Source organism: Cucurbita maxima, unplaced genomic scaffold, assembly GCF_002738345.1.
Source record: "Cucurbita maxima cultivar Rimu unplaced genomic scaffold, Cmax_1.0 Cma_Scf00003, whole genome shotgun sequence".
In the NCBI taxonomy this organism is placed as follows: Eukaryota; Viridiplantae; Streptophyta; class Magnoliopsida; order Cucurbitales; family Cucurbitaceae; genus Cucurbita; species Cucurbita maxima.
The window spans coordinates 1741742-1757242 of record NW_019272019.1 but is presented as its reverse complement, the minus strand read 5'-3'; the positions used below and the strand labels follow the sequence as shown (position 1 = coordinate 1757242).

The following is a 15501-nucleotide window of genomic DNA, read 5'->3' as shown; positions in this document are numbered from 1 at the left end:
TTTTTTTTTTTTTTTTTTTTTTTTTTTTTTTTTTTTTTTTTTTTTTTTTTTTTTTTTTTTTTTTTTTTTTTTTTTTAATGGGAATAATTCTACGTCTAATCGGTGTAACAACCTAAGTTTACTTCTAGCAGATATTGTCCGTCACTTTTACCTTGAGTTATAAACGTTTATACGGGCTGTTTGGGTCACTGAGTTGAGTTATGAAGTATGGAGTTAATAAGTCGGTGTAACAGCCTAAGTCCACCTCTAATAAATATTATCCGTTTTTTCCTGTTACATATCAACATCAGCCTCACAATTTTAAAACGTGTCTGTTAGGGAGAGGTTTATATGCCCGTATAAGGAATACGTCGTTCCCCTCTCCAACTGATGTGAGATATCGGTTGGATCTCACAATCCACTCCCCTTGGAGGCTCAACATATTCGCTGGCACACCGCCTAGTGTCTGACTTTGATACCATTTGTAACAGCTCAAACTCCCGCTAGTAGATATTGTCTGACGTCCTCTTTTGCCTGTTACATATCCACATTAGCCTCACGGTTTTAAAACGTGTCTGCTGGGGAGAGTTTTCCATGCCTGTATAAGGAATGTGTCATTCCCTTCTCCAACTGATGTAGGATCTCAGTTAGATCTCACAATGCACCCCACTTGGAGGTCCACCATCATTGTTAGCACACACCCAGTACCTGACTCTGATATCATTTATAACAGCCTAAACTCACCACTAACAGATATTGTCCACTTTGCCCTGTTATGTATCTCGTCAGCCTCATGGTTTTAAAACGCGTCTATTAGGGAGAGGTTTCCACACTCTTATAAGGAATATTTCGTTATTCTCTCCAACCGATGTGGGATCTCGGTTAGATCCCACAATCCAACTCCCTTGGAGGCTCAGCGCCCTTACTGGCATATTGCCCTATGCCTGACTCTGATATAATTTGTAACAATCTAAGCCCACTCCTCGCAAATATTATACTCGTTACATATTATCATCAGCCTCACAGTTTTAAAATACGTCTATTAGGGAGAGGTTTCCACACCCTTATGATGAATGTTTCGTTCTTCTCTCCAACCAATGTGAAGTGCTAATGTTAAACACCGCACAAAACAACGACAATTTTGAATTTGATCGAACATGTTAAAGTAGATTATTGATAGAAACAAAGATAAATATGGAACCTTTTACTAACCGAGTCAAATTCGACAACACGACACCATATTCCATGTAGCATCCATCTCGTCGAAGTCGGTTGTCATCCTTATCGTCCCCTTCACTCTTACAAGAACCCCATATTCCTCTCACTTGGCACCATGTAAAGTGTTTCTTTTTGTTTGATAGGGACTACCATCCATTTGGAATAACAAATACAACACTAAACCTAGAGATAGAGAAAGGAGTGGGACTCACTCTCCAATACCAATGGTGAAGAACAATGCACAAAAAAAATCCTAATTTTGTTGGGTCCATTTATCCGTCGAAAATTGTTGGGATGGAGTCCTACGTTAACTAATTTAAGGAATGATCTTGAATTTATAAGTAAAGAATAGTATGTTCGATACGAAACCTTTTGGGAAGCACAAAGCAAAACCATGAGGGCTATGCTCAAAGTGGACAATATCATACCATTCTGAAAATCATCATCGACAATAATGTCCACGATGTCGGGTGGTGGGTAGAAGTAAATCTACAATGATATAACGGGTCTTTTTTACTTTTTTATAATTTTAATATTTTGAAACAAATGAAATGGGTATAAACTGTTAAAGGAACACGACTCTCCACAATGGTATGATATTGTCCACCTTGAACATAAGCTCTCATGGATTTACTTTGGGCTTCCCAAAACACCTCATACCAATGGAGGTAGTATTCCTTACTTATAGACCCATGATCATTCCCTAAATTAGCCGATATGGAACTTTCATCATCTAACATAAACATGTGTCGAATAAATTTAAATTTTGCATGAGTCGTGTTTGGTTGACGAAGATAGACCCTCGCCTAAGGTCTGATGAGTCCATAATTTCATTTATTTGGTTTTTAAAAATAAATTATTTTTATCCATTCTAAGTAAATATTTGAATTTTTTATTTAAAAAAAAAAACTTATAAAATTTGGATTTGATTTTGAAAACTAGAGAATTATGGTTTAAATGTTTAATTAAAAAAACAAATTAAATAGTTATGATGTCATAATTTTTTTTAAAAATTTAAATGTGAATTTAAATATTTTAAGATGAAAAATATGGTTAAAAAAAAAAAGAAACAGAAAAAAAATAAATAAATAAAGAAAAAAGTTTTAACAAAAGAAGAAGTGGGCCAACTGTAGGGCCCATCACATTTGGGACCCGCAATAGAAACCCTAATGATTTCACTAAAATCTTCATCATCATCATCTTCTTCTTCTTCCACCAACACAGTGTTTGAGTTGCAGTTCATTGGAATCCTCCACCGATTTCAGAATCGGTGCCTTCCATTTTCGACGTATATAATCTCTGAGCCTTTCCTTCTTGTTTAGAATCTCGTTCTCTGTAACGCTATAAACGTTTCTGTTGTGCTCTGGGAGTGGGGCTGGGAGATGGGTTACTCTTTGATTCCGTCTCAATCTCTCGCTGCCAACTCCATTTTGTGTCGATCCTCGTCCATTCGTTCTTCTTCCGGTGCTTGTTTGTCCAATCTCAGCTACGCCAGGTGTTTTTCTTACTCCAGCAAATTTGGATCAACTTCGCTCGAGATTAAGCCATGTGCGGATCGGCTTTCTCCGTTTGGGAAGTTGTATAGGCGAAGCGGTTTGGTTCGATGCGAGAAAAATGGCGAGAAGACGATTAAAGAGAGTAAAGGAGGGAAAATTGGGAAGAGAACTGATTTGAAGAAGATTATGATTCTTGGTGCAGGTCCCATTGTGATTGGGCAGGCTTGTGAGTTTGATTATTCTGGTACTCAAGCTTGTAAGGCGTTGAAAGAAGAGGGATATGAAGTTGTTTTGATTAATTCGAATCCGGCTACGATCATGACGGACCCGGACTTGGCTGATAGAACTTATGTTACTCCGATGACACCAGAGCTTGTTGAGAAAGTGCTTGAGAAGGAGCGGCCTGATGCTCTGTTGCCCACTATGGGCGGGCAGACTGCGTTAAACTTGGCGGTTGCTTTAGCTGAGAGTGGTGCGCTTGAAAAATATGGGATTGAGTTGATTGGAGCGAAGCTTGATGCAATTAAGAAAGCTGAAGATAGGGATTTGTTTAAACAGGCTATGAAGAACATTGGGGTTAAGACACCACCATCAGGGATTGCGACTACGCTTGAGGAATGTGTTGAAATTGCTCATGAGATTGGAGAGTTTCCTTTGATCATTAGACCAGCTTTTACATTGGGGGGAACTGGAGGTGGGATTGCTTACAATAGGGAGGAATTTGAGTCTATTTGTAAGGCGGGTTTAGCGGCGAGCTTGACGTCGCAGGTTCTGGTGGAGAAATCTTTGCTGGGTTGGAAGGAGTATGAGCTTGAGGTCATGAGGGATCTTGCTGATAACGTGGTGATCATTTGCTCCATTGAGAATATTGATCCTATGGGGGTTCATACTGGGGATTCCATAACTGTGGCACCTGCTCAAACTTTGACTGATAAGGAGTATCAACGGCTGAGGGATTATTCCATTGCTATCATTAGGGAAATTGGCGTTGAATGTGGTGGTTCAAACGTTCAATTTGCTGTCAATCCAGCTGATGGTGAGGTGATGGTGATTGAAATGAACCCGAGAGTTTCAAGGTCCTCTGCTCTGGCCTCCAAGGCTACAGGTTTTCCAATAGCAAAGATGGCTGCTAAATTGTCAGTTGGGTATTCATTGGATCAGATTCCTAATGACATAACGAAGAAAACGCCTGCTAGTTTTGAGCCTTCCATTGATTACGTGGTGACAAAGGCAGGTCTATTTTACTTGAGATTTGTTTGTCATATTTTGAGTTGTTTTGGAATTGAAATTTATGGGATATTGGTTCGTGGATTAAGCTATGCATGTAGAACATATTATACTGGAAAGTTTAGCATGGTTGTAGCTTTTGATTCGTTTAACACTCTAACTTTGTTCAAAGTTCATACGCCTGCCTAGTCTTGGAAGATGACTAGTGAGCTCTTTTCTTATTTAGTCAACTGAGGAGTAACAGAGTTCGTGTTTTCCAAATCTATCTTAGTTATTTCGTGTATAAAAAATCCAAATTTGTACGGTCTTATAATGTAACGGCTCAAGCTCAAGCCCACCGCTAGCAGATATTGTCTTCTTTGGGCTTTCCCTTCTGGGGTTCCTCTTAAGGTTTTAAAACTCGTCTGCTAGGGAGAGGTTTCCACAACCTTGTAAAGAATGTTTTGTTCCCCTCTCCAACCGTTGTGGAATCTCGGTTCCCAGCGTCCTCGCTGACACACCGCTTGGTGTCCACCCCCTTCAGGGTCAGCCTCCTCGCTGGCACATCGCCCAGTGTCTGGCTCTGATACTATTTGTAATGGCCCAAGCCTACCGCTAGCAGATATTGTTCTCTTTGGGCTTTCCCTTCCGGGCTTCCCCTCAAGGTTTTAAAACATGTCTGTAGGGAGAGATTTCTACACCCTTATAAAGAATGTTTTGTCCTTCTCTCCCATCGATGTGGGATCTCACATGTAAATATTGAGTATTACAGAGTAGATTTTGAGTATGCATTTTCTTCCTTGTGTGTTACCAGTTTCCTTCAAATATTCTTTCTTACAGGTTAACAACTTTGTGATCTATAGATGACAATTTGTCCTTTTGATAATTTTCGTATTCGTTTTTAGAAAGTTTGATGTAATGATTAATGCAGCATTGCCATATCTTCTTGTTAGCTTACTTGATGACAGTTGATACTTTACACATATTTTGATCTTCATTACTAGTGACCCTGCTTTCTCCTCACATCTGTTTCCCACGTCTTTATCTCTCTTCTTCCTTATAGTAAGTTGTTTCTGCATGCTTTTTTGTTGCAGATTCCCAGATTTGCTTTCGAAAAGTTCCCGGGTTCTCAACCAATATTGACTACTCAGATGAAATCAGTTGGTGAAGCTATGGCTCTTGGCCGCACTTTCCAAGAATCCTTTCAAAAAGCTGTAAGATCATTGGAATGTGGCTACTCTGGATGGGGTTGTGAACCCATTAAACAACTTGATTGGGATTGGGAACAATTGAAGTACAGCCTCCGAGTTCCTAATCCCGATCGCATTCATACTGTATATGCTGCAATGAAGAAGGGAATGAAAGTGGATGATATTCACGAGCTGAGTTACATTGATAAGTGGTTTCTTACTCAGTTAAAGGAGTTGGTGGATGTGGAGCAATACCTCTTGGCTCAAAGCTTGTCTAATTTGACAAAGGAAGATTTCTATGAAGTGAAAAGAAGAGGTTTCAGTGATAAGCAGATAGCATTTGCCACTAAATCAACTGAGAAGGAGGTGCGCTCTAAGAGAATATCTCTGGGTGTCCTACCAGCTTATAAACGGGTGGATACATGTGCTGCAGAATTCGAGGCAAATACCCCTTATATGTATTCTTCTTATGATTTTGAGTGTGAATCAGCCCCAACTCAAAAGAAAAAGGTCTTGATATTGGGTGGTGGTCCAAACCGTATTGGTCAGGGTATTGAATTTGACTACTGTTGCTGCCATACTTCATTTGCTCTGCAGGTTTGTGTTCATTTTTTCAGTATTTCTTGGTAGTTGTAACCGTCCAAGCCCTCCACTAGTAGATATTGTCCTCTTTGGGCTTCCTTTTCGGGCTTTTTAAGTCCAAAGAAGACAATATTTGCTAGCGGTGGGCTTGAGCTGTTACAAATGGTATCAAAGTCAGACACCGAGCGGTGTGCCAGCAAGGATGTTGGGCCCCCAAGGGGGGTGGATTGTGAGATCCCATATCGGTTGGAGAGGGGAACAAAACATTCCTTATAAGTGTGTGAAAACCTCTTCCTAGTAGGCGCGTTTTAAAACATTGAGAGGAAACCCAAAGAGGACAATATCTGCTAGCGATGGGCTTGGGCTGTTACAAATTGTATCAGAGCCAGACACCGAGCAGTGTGCCAGCAAGGATGCTGGGCCCAAGGGGGTGGACTGTGAGACCCCACATCGATTGGAGAGGGGAATGAAACATTCCTCATAAGTGTGTTGAAATCTCTTCGTAGTAGACACGTTTTAGGGGAAGCTCGAAAGGGGAAACCCAAAGAGCACAATATCTGCTAGCAGTGGGCTTGGGCGGTTACTCATGTAGTCTTGTGCGATTGACTTGATTCGATCTGATGCAATCTTATAATACTACGTTACTTTGAGTAACACTTATAGCACTGTGCTGCATATCATACTTCTTATCATGTACAATGGATGGTTATTATTTATCCTAGCTTTTTACTTTAAATTTGCATTCAACTTCTTGGTTTTGCAGGATGCTGGATATGAGACAATCATGATGAACTCAAATCCCGAAACAGTTTCGACAGATTACGATACAAGTGATCGGCTGTACTTCGAACCCTTGACAGTTGAAGATGTTTTTAACATTATTGCTTTGGAACGTCCAGACGGCATCATTGTGCAGTTTGGAGGTCAAACGCCATTGAAATTGGCTCTCCCCATACAGCGGTTTTTAGATGAGAACAAGCTCAAATGTGCCAGTGGTGATGGCTATGTTCGCATATGGGGAACTTCTCCCGATTCCATAGATGCGGCTGAAGACAGAGAAAGGTTCAATGCGATCCTTAACGAGTTAAAGATAGAACAACCAAGAGGGGGCATTGCCAAGAGTGAAGCTGATGCACTCTCCATTGCTAAGGATATAGGTTATCCGGTTGTTGTTCGACCATCTTATGTTCTAGGTGGTAGGGCAATGGAAATTGTGTACAGTGACGACAAACTCGTTACTTACCTTGAAAATGCTGTGGAAGTGGATCCCGAACGTCCTGTATTAGTCGACAAATATCTATCTGATGCTATTGAAATCGATATCGATGCATTAGCTGATTCACATGGGAATGTGACAATTGGTGGGATAATGGAGCATATTGAGTTGGCTGGTGTCCATTCGGGTGACTCTGCTTGTTCACTCCCAACGAAAACAATCCCATCGTCTTGCCTCGACACCATCAGGAACTGGACAACAAAATTGGCCAAGAGGCTAAATGTCTGTGGGCTTATGAACTGTCAGTATGCAATCACCATGGCAGGGGAGGTTTTCTTGCTCGAGGCAAATCCACGTGCTTCTCGTACCGTCCCATTTGTATCTAAAGCAATCGGGCACCCATTGGCCAAGTATGCTTCCCTTGTGATGTCTGGGAAGTCTCTATATGAGCTTGGCTTCACCAAAGAGGTGATCCCAAAACACGTGTCGGTGAAGGAAGCCGTCCTTCCTTTCGAGAAGTTTCAAGGCAGCGATGTGATATTAGGGCCTGAAATGAGGAGCACTGGTGAGGTTATGGGTCTTGATTTCCAGTTTCCTATTGCATTTGCAAAAGCTCAAATTGCTGCAGGGAATAAGCTACCACTTTCTGGAAGTCTGTTCCTCAGTTTGAACGACTTAACAAAGCCCCACCTCTCCAAAATAGCCAAGGCATTCTTAGAGCTTGGATTCAGCATCATCGCAACTTCTGGAACTGCCCACGTTCTCGAATCGGAAGACATTCCCGTTGAGCGAGTGCTGAAGCTGCACGAGGGGCGACCTCACGCTGGTGACATACTTGCTAATGGACAGATTCAGCTGATGATTATCACTAGTTCTGGCGACGATCTCGATCAGATCGATGGACGCCATTTGAGGCGAATGGCTCTTGCATACAAAGTCCCTATAATAACGACAGTGGCCGGAGCATTGGCAACTGCAGAAGCCATAAAGAGCCTCAAAACGAGCTCGGTTTCGATGATTCCTCTTCAGGACTACTTCGTCGAGACTAAAAGCGGGAGTCGAACGGAGGACTTGCAGTCGGCTTCGATATGATTCTGCTGTATATAGTAAGTGTTTATAATGCTTCAATTACAAGTTCTAACCCATAAATTATTAGTTATTCATTATGGTTTTGCCTTCTGTTCTTCCCAGGCTCTCTCAAAGTTCGGCTTCGCTATTCCTTGTGTAGTAAGCTTACCGTAGCAAATTTTAGACTGGAAGACGGCTGTTTTGGTATGGACTTGAACTTGTATAAATTGTTGACCTTTTTGATCTGCTAATAATATTCCATATATGAAATTAGAGCAGGTTGTGAGTTGGGTTGGATTGAGTCGGGATATTTCTCAGGTCCAACCCAGTTGTTCGGGTTTTAATTTTGTCACCCTAAATAGCCTTATTAAATAATATACCCAATGAGTTCGAGTTGTTCAAGTCGTTTATTTAAATTTTTGTTTTAATAAAAATAAAGGCAATGATCTCGAAGAGTTGTTCAACGTTTTGTTCCCTTCCCCTCAATCAAAGGCTATAATAATGTTCAGAGATTTTACCTTTTTGCCCTTATTGCTATATGTTTCCATGTGCAAATGTACTTGATGATGGGACTGGAAAGTGGGAATGTTCGTGGATTGTGTTGGGTTAGATCAGGTTGATACATTTTTTGTAAACTGATCCCAACTCTTCAAGTTGTAAAGTTTTTATCTCAGACAACCCTAACTAAATAATGAGTTCAACCCAACATAACCATAAGTTTTATAGGTTCGGTTGGTTCGGGTTGTATCGTTGGATGTATTTGTGAGGTCTCATATCAATTGAAGAAAGGAATGAAATATTTGCTAAAAGGGTGTGAAAACTTCTCCCTATTAGATGCTTTTTTGAAACCGTGAGGCTGACAATGATTCGTAACGGGCCAAAGCCGACAGTATCTACTAGCGGTGAGGTTAGGCTATTACAAACAGTATCAGAGCTAGATATTGAGCGGTGTATTAATGAGTACACTGTACTCTCAAGGATATGAAAACTTCTTCCTAACCTACATGTTTTAAAACGGTAAAATATCTATGAATAGTAAGTCGAGTTGTAATAAAACACATCATACAACCTCAATGAACATTAATCAATCAATGGGCCCTCCATATATAAATTTGGCAACCGAACACCACAAGCAAAGGATAAACCAGCACCTTGTTCCCCACGCGAAAGACTTTTAACTTCTTTCACTTTTTCGGGAAAATGATTTAGTGTGTTTGTAATTATCTTCAAATACTCGTAAATATTTTATTTTTCATTAAAAAAACACTTCAAAAAATTATTTCGAACCGAAAATAATCTTGTTTTACAGAAATTGTACGTGTAAAAAATATAAACTAAGGATCGAGAAGAATCGTACATATACTTATCACAAATAAATCTTTGATTTCTATTTCTTCAACGTGTGTTTGGTACAACAAATATTTTCAATGATTGAACGGCTCAAATCCCAATTTTAAATTCTAGATCTCGAGACCATAAAATTATACGTAAAATGGAATGAAAAGTATAATAAAAGTAAGATCTACGCTATTGTGACACCTAAAGCATAATAATAATATAAGGACTTGATGGTTACAAGTTGGGTGCATAATGGCAGCCTACCAACTATAGTAATGATAGGAGAGGGTAGCTCGTTCGTTAGTTGTGATATGTGAATGCATGCATTCCACGTCAATAATGATCGATAAATTGTATGGTTTAAAGTCGGTATAAAAATTATCAAATTGAACATAGTTCTGCGAATCAATTAATATGCCCACATCGCTCGGAATCTGACTCTGATATCATTTGTAACAACTCAAACTCACTGTTAGCAGATATTGTCCTCTTTAGGTTTTTTCTTCTGGGCGGCTTGAGTGTCTAGCATCCTTTCTCGTACGTTGTTCGAAATCTGGGTCTGATACCATTTATAGCAGCCCCAGCTCACCGCTAGCAGATATTGTCATCTTTAGGTTTTTTCTTCTGAACAGCTTGAGTGCCTTGTACCTTTACTAACACACTTCTCGAAACCTGACTTGGATACCATTTGTAACAGCACAAGCCCACCGCCAGCAGATATTGTCCTCTTTAGATTTTTTCTTCTGAGCGGCTTGAGTGCCTTGTGCCCTTACTGGCACACTTCTCGAAATCTAGCTCGGATACCATTTGTAACAGTCCAAGCCCACCGCTAGCAGATATTGTCTTTTTTAGGTTTTTTTCTTCTAGGCGGCTTGAGTGCCTAACATTCTTACTCGCACACTCCTCAAAATCTAGCTCTAAGATCGTTTGTGAAAGCCCAAACCCATCACTAATCGATATTGTCCACTGAGGTTTTCACGTTCTTATAAAAGACATTAATATTTGTTGTTTGATATAAAAAAAATTTCAAAAAAGATAATACCGTAAAAATATAACATAATTAATTTAATGAATTATTATTTATCTTTAATTAATTATTAAATATCAATATATTATTTGGACTTGATAAATTTTAACTAATGTTTATAATTACTTGATAGTAATATTTTATGTTATTTTACTCTTTAATATAAAATTTATTATTAATATTTAATTAATTATTTTTTATTTAATATTATATTATACTAAATTGATTATTTGTTATAGTGTAATATTAAAAAGTTTTAAAAACAACATTTTAATTTTTTTTACTCAGTCTTTTAGTTTAATTTGATAATGAATTTATCTTAAAATTCTACCGACCATCACGGTCGTACACCTTTAATCATGCAGTGTCGTAATCTTGATACACTCACGACAAGTTTTAAGGACTCAAGTCTCATTCACGTTTTCTTGTCCGATTTTGTGGCTTCGTTAGACTATCGTCGAGAATTACCTTTGCCAACCGAACACAATTCGTGCAGAATCCAAACTTGATAGATCGGCCACACGCGTCGTTCGTGCGTGCATGTTCAATCGTGTGCGATACAATCACGTCGCATCTCATTGTCATCTTGGTTCCCAACAACACAATCCATGCATCGTGATACCATCCCATATCTCAGAAAAACATCAACCGTCTAGGTTTGCTTGAACACATTCGTTGGTGATAAGATAAGGAACCACTACAAGGGGAGTAAAATTCGGATTACCTTGTTGATCGAATATCTCAAGGCAAGAACATTGTTTGAGATTCGAATCACTCCACAAGCAAGATCGATCATGTCTAACTTGAATGATTCTTGTTGATCAAATATCTCAAGGCAAGAACACTTGCTTCAGATTTGAATCACTCCACAAGATTGATCCTGTCGAGCTTGAATGATTCTACATGCAACCTAAACTACATAGAATTGCAAAGAAGCTTAGCCATTGGCTAAATAAGAGCACAAATGCTCTTTATACTATAAACTATTAAAGGCATTCCAAGAGTCGTAACATTCATACTTAATAGTCATAATTAACGATTATATAATTGTAAACTAAAATAAATAAAAAGTTCTAAAAACTCTAAATTAAACCTTCCCAAAATTTATAACAATCAAATTTCATTCTTCTTCAATGTGACATGAATTAAAACATCTTTTGATAATTTTGAGAACCTTTTCTTCACATCTTCATTGAAGTATATTGTATGATTGATGTTTTTTGGTTCATATCAGTTGGGAACTGACCCCATGTGTAGATCATCTCATCAGGACATCTCGAACATCCATCCATTCGGGTACTTTCGAGTATCGGACTCTCCCGTGTTCATGTTAAACCATTTACGACATACCTTCCAGATAACGGTGCATAATCCAACCTCTAATACATGAGTTGGAGCGTAAATTGACAATGTCGTCCAGTACTATCCTTGAAATATCCTTTCTAAAAAGGAAGTCGTCCAAGACATTTGTTGTGTGACGCTCGCCTATGACACAAGTTAGCTTGGTTAGGTCTCGAAGCCAAAAGTGTTTTGGTTTTTTTTTTTTTAATTAATATGTAAAGAGTTGAAATAAATTAAATTTTTATATTATTTTTTTTATCTTAAATTTTATATTTACTAGAATTAAACTATAAATTGACAAATCACTAAAATGACCTTATCTCTAATTTCTATGCTATATTAGTAATAGAAATGAACATCGAACATTCACAAATAATAAATAATCACTAACACGGGTTACAAATGACACAAATATTGAAAGTACCGTAAGGTTGTAATCCTATTTTCTGGTTGGTCGAGTTGATTCGACAAAAAAAAAAAAAAAAAACCTGCAAACCAACACGAATTTTCGATTTTTCTAAAATTCAACCCAATCCAAACCGTAAAAAATAACCCAGATCGAATTGATCTGAAAAAAAAGAAAAAAATCAACCCACCAATCGATTACAATTTTTCGATATTTCTAAAATTCAACATAATCTAAATCGGAAAAAATCAAACCCAACTCAAATTTTATGGTTTGAGTTGGATTAGGTTAGGTAGTAGGGGTCTACATGGTTCAGGTTGAGTTGGGTTGAGAGGTTTTTTTTTACCCAACAAAGGTTCGAGTTTGTTGGTTTGGTAACCCAACCCAATCTTTTATTTTCGGTTTGGGTTGTTAAAAAAAATTAAAAATTTTATTTATCCACCGTTTATAATTATTCCAATACAGTCTTAGATAGAAGATAATTAAAAATTCACATATAAACATAAATTAATCTATAATTATTAAAAATTAAAATTCAATCAGGAACAACGATAAAAAATTGTAACATATTAATTTAGTTCAATATTATCTAAAATATCATATTAAAAACTAAGAATAACTAAAATATCGATGAAAAATATAATGATATATCATGAAATTAAATAAAAATAAATAATTTTAAATATTATAAAATTTGAAGTATAATTAAAATTAATATTTTTTTTTATAATAATACCGTCCCCTCCAACCCCTTCACCAAAATAGGTTTTATTATTATTATTATTATTATTATTATTATTACGATTATTATCAATCAAATAATTTATTAAAAAAAATTTGGGTTTTTCTCATTCAATTATTAATAAAACAATAATTCATGGGTCCCACGTCTCTTTGGTCACTAAATGCGGTGTCAGAACCGTAACATATAAAAATAAAAATTAAATTAAATTAAATTAAATAATCACAAAACATACAGAAAATATTACACAAATTATTTATTATATATTTATAAAAAATTAAATACATATAGAGATAGATAGACAGGGAAGGAGGCACAGCTGCTGTAGTGTGCATAATTTTTCCACCGACGCCAGATCGACAGAGCGTCTGGTAGGGATCGCCACCGTTATCGCCATCGCCGCCGCCGACTTTGAATCCTGGCCTTATCCATATCCAGTCACGTCTCCGGAGGGAGAGAAATGACGTCGTCTGCAGGCGGGATGTACATGGCTTTCTCTCCCTCTCCCTCGGCTCCTCACTCTCCTCATCTTCCTGGTCTTCGTTCTCCGTCCTCTGTATCTGCGGCTGCGGCTGCAGCTGCTCTACTCGAGCAAGAAAAGTAACTAATCGAATTCTCTTCTTTCTCTCTCTCTCTCTCTCTTTTGTTTTGTTTTTTTATTTGATGTTTGTTGCTTTGTAAGATCTGTGATTTGTGTGTTGCCGATCTGTGTGTTGATTGTTTTTTTGGATCAGTCTGGTTTTGTTTCTGAGTTTTGGATGATTGATTTTGTATGATCGGAGCTGTTACTCATGTGACTGGCCTCATCTGACTGACCTGCTTGATAGTTAGCTCTTAAACTGTTTTGTTTTGGACTTGGGCTAGTTGATTATGTTACTTGTTTTGTGTGATACTTGTTTGATTGTTGATGCAAGATCTGAGTTTCTTTCCACTTTTTTGTGCTTGTGGACCAAACTGTCTTGATTATGGAATGGTGTGTGCGCGTTTTTCTGTTTAGTTGATTAGCGTCCGAGTTTTTTTTCTTTTCTTTTTGTGACGTAATTGATATTTATCTGATTACATTTTATTTTGTGTTCTTTGTTTTCTTGCAGGTATCTCTCTGAGTTATTGGCAGAGCGACAGAAACTTGGTCCATTTCTGCCTGTGCTGCCTATTAGTTATCGCTTGCTGAACCAAGGTGAACTTTGTAGCCTCAACGAAGTATCTTGTTGTGAAATAGTTTGCTTGCATCGTTGTTTCTCCTTTGGTTGATTGGCTGGAAATCTTTGGGATGAGGTGTTATTGCTCGTTGAAATTCAGAACAGAGCATGGTTGTTCAATATACAAGCGTGACTGAACTAATCTAACAGAAACTCAATCCAACAAGTAAATGCGATGAGCAGTTATCTGATCTAACTTTATTGATTTTGCTTGATTGTTGCCTTTCCATTCTGCTAATACCTTGGTTATTTAAGTTGGTAGAGTTATGAAGTGATTAAATGGCTTTGCATAAAACTGTGTGTGTTTGTGAAAACTGGAGGGTGATTTTTGATACCCAGAGGATATGACAAACATGACAAGTACAATAATATATAGTCGATAGTGGTAAACCTCAGCGAATACATTCTAATTTGAGAAGTTATTCCTTAAAAAACGAGGATGTAGTTTCTCCCTATCTCGAATATGGAGCAGCCGTACCTACCTGTTGTAAAAAAGCTTTTTTCATGTTACATGGGTTGTCTGGTTTACATCTTTTGGATCGAGCTAAAAGCTTACAAGTTATGATGCAAGCTCACATGTAAGTGCTCTAGTGAAGTTACCCAGAAGTTCAGTAGCGAGCCTAATATTTCTTTTTTCCAGCAGTTGGAAGTCTCTTTTCTTGGTGTCTTGAAGAATTGATCCTTCTTTTTTTTTCTTTTTTTTTTTTGAACTTTCCCATTGCCTTTCTACCATTGTGTACTTGTCTTAAATGGTTGCTTAACTTCTTGTATTCATAAATGTTAATTTTTCTGATGGAAATTCTAATATACCTATTAATCCTAACAACTATTTGGAACTTATGTGATTTTTTTCTACCTCTGCTGCCTCTTGTCTTCGTTTGTTTTCTTAGTTTCTGCAGCCTATACAGTTTATGAACCTCCTTTCTTAGTGTTTGGTGCAATATTACATATTGATATTGCTCTGTGGTATTGGGGCTCGCAATTTTATGTTTTTCTACTTTTGACCAAATTTCTTTATGAAGGATATTTTTTTCACTGACTCAGAAGTAAAAAACACCTTGTTGTGTGTCCATTGTGTGGTGACGGCTAACTTTTTAACAAATGCGCTGACTGGTACATCTTGTTCTTGAAAATTGACATTTTTGGAGCAGAAATATTGCGTGTAACTACACTATTGGGGAAGGCATCAGTTTTAGGTCAAAGTGGGCTTGAACATGCCAGCCCCCTGGCTTCTGGAGGAATGTTTTCAAATGGAGGTGCTGACATGAATGGATGGCCATCACGGTTTCAATCAGAAGTACGGATACTAACCATTAACATGACCTTACTGTCCATCTAATTTACTGTACTTAAGAAGCATCTGTGACGCAAACATTTTACATTTTTGCTAACTCATAACAATTTCACTTGGGGACAACTTCTCTAATTAAAAAATGAGACTTAGTTTTTTCAGTTACGCGTTTTACTTTTTTTTTCTTTTTTTTTTTTTTTTT

At 37.7% G+C, this 15501-nt stretch overlaps 3 protein-coding genes across 3 annotated transcripts in view; all 3 read left to right on the top strand.

The window, feature by feature from the left end:
* The window catches only part of LOC111476420 (probable galactinol--sucrose galactosyltransferase 1), a 5190-nt gene extending 4970 nt beyond the window's left edge, over nt 1-220 (top strand). The window contains exon 12 of the mRNA XM_023120067.1: nt 51-220. The gene's annotated coding sequence lies outside the window, so the exon portion shown is untranslated. The remainder of the gene's footprint in view (nt 1-50) is intronic.
* Nucleotides 221-2394: 2174 nt separating this feature from the next.
* Nucleotides 2395-8230, top strand: LOC111476977 (carbamoyl-phosphate synthase large chain, chloroplastic-like). Its single transcript, XM_023120864.1, has 4 exons — nt 2395-3923; nt 4994-5686; nt 6435-7993; nt 8079-8230. Exons 1-3 carry the CDS (start codon nt 2580-2582, stop codon nt 7977-7979), a joined length of 3582 nt encoding a protein of 1193 aa, XP_022976632.1. The 5' UTR covers nt 2395-2579; the 3' UTR covers nt 7980-7993; nt 8079-8230.
* Nucleotides 8231-13102: 4872 nt separating this feature from the next.
* Nucleotides 13103-15501, top strand: part of LOC111476978 (KH domain-containing protein At5g56140-like) — a 9069-nt gene continuing 6670 nt past the window's right edge. Inside the window, exons 1-3 of the mRNA XM_023120865.1 lie at nt 13103-13409; nt 13901-13986; nt 15160-15305. Of these exons, the coding sequence (XP_022976633.1) occupies nt 13270-13409; nt 13901-13986; nt 15160-15305 (372 nt within the window). The 5' untranslated portion in view covers nt 13103-13269. The remainder of the gene's footprint in view (nt 13410-13900; nt 13987-15159; nt 15306-15501) is intronic.

What these genes read in the sequence shown, in the direction of transcription:
- LOC111476977 (XM_023120864.1), top strand. Translation starts at nt 2,580, where the DNA reads ATGGGTTACTCTTTGATTCCGTCTCAATCTCTCGCTGCCAACTCCATT. An exon ending in TTGATTACGTGGTGACAAAG is followed by an intron (nt 3,924 to 4,993) that starts GCAGGTCTATTT and finishes TTTTTGTTGCAG; the next exon opens with ATTCCCAGATTTGCTTTCGA. An exon ending in ATACTTCATTTGCTCTGCAG is followed by an intron (nt 5,687 to 6,434) that starts GTTTGTGTTCAT and finishes TTGGTTTTGCAG; the next exon opens with GATGCTGGATATGAGACAAT.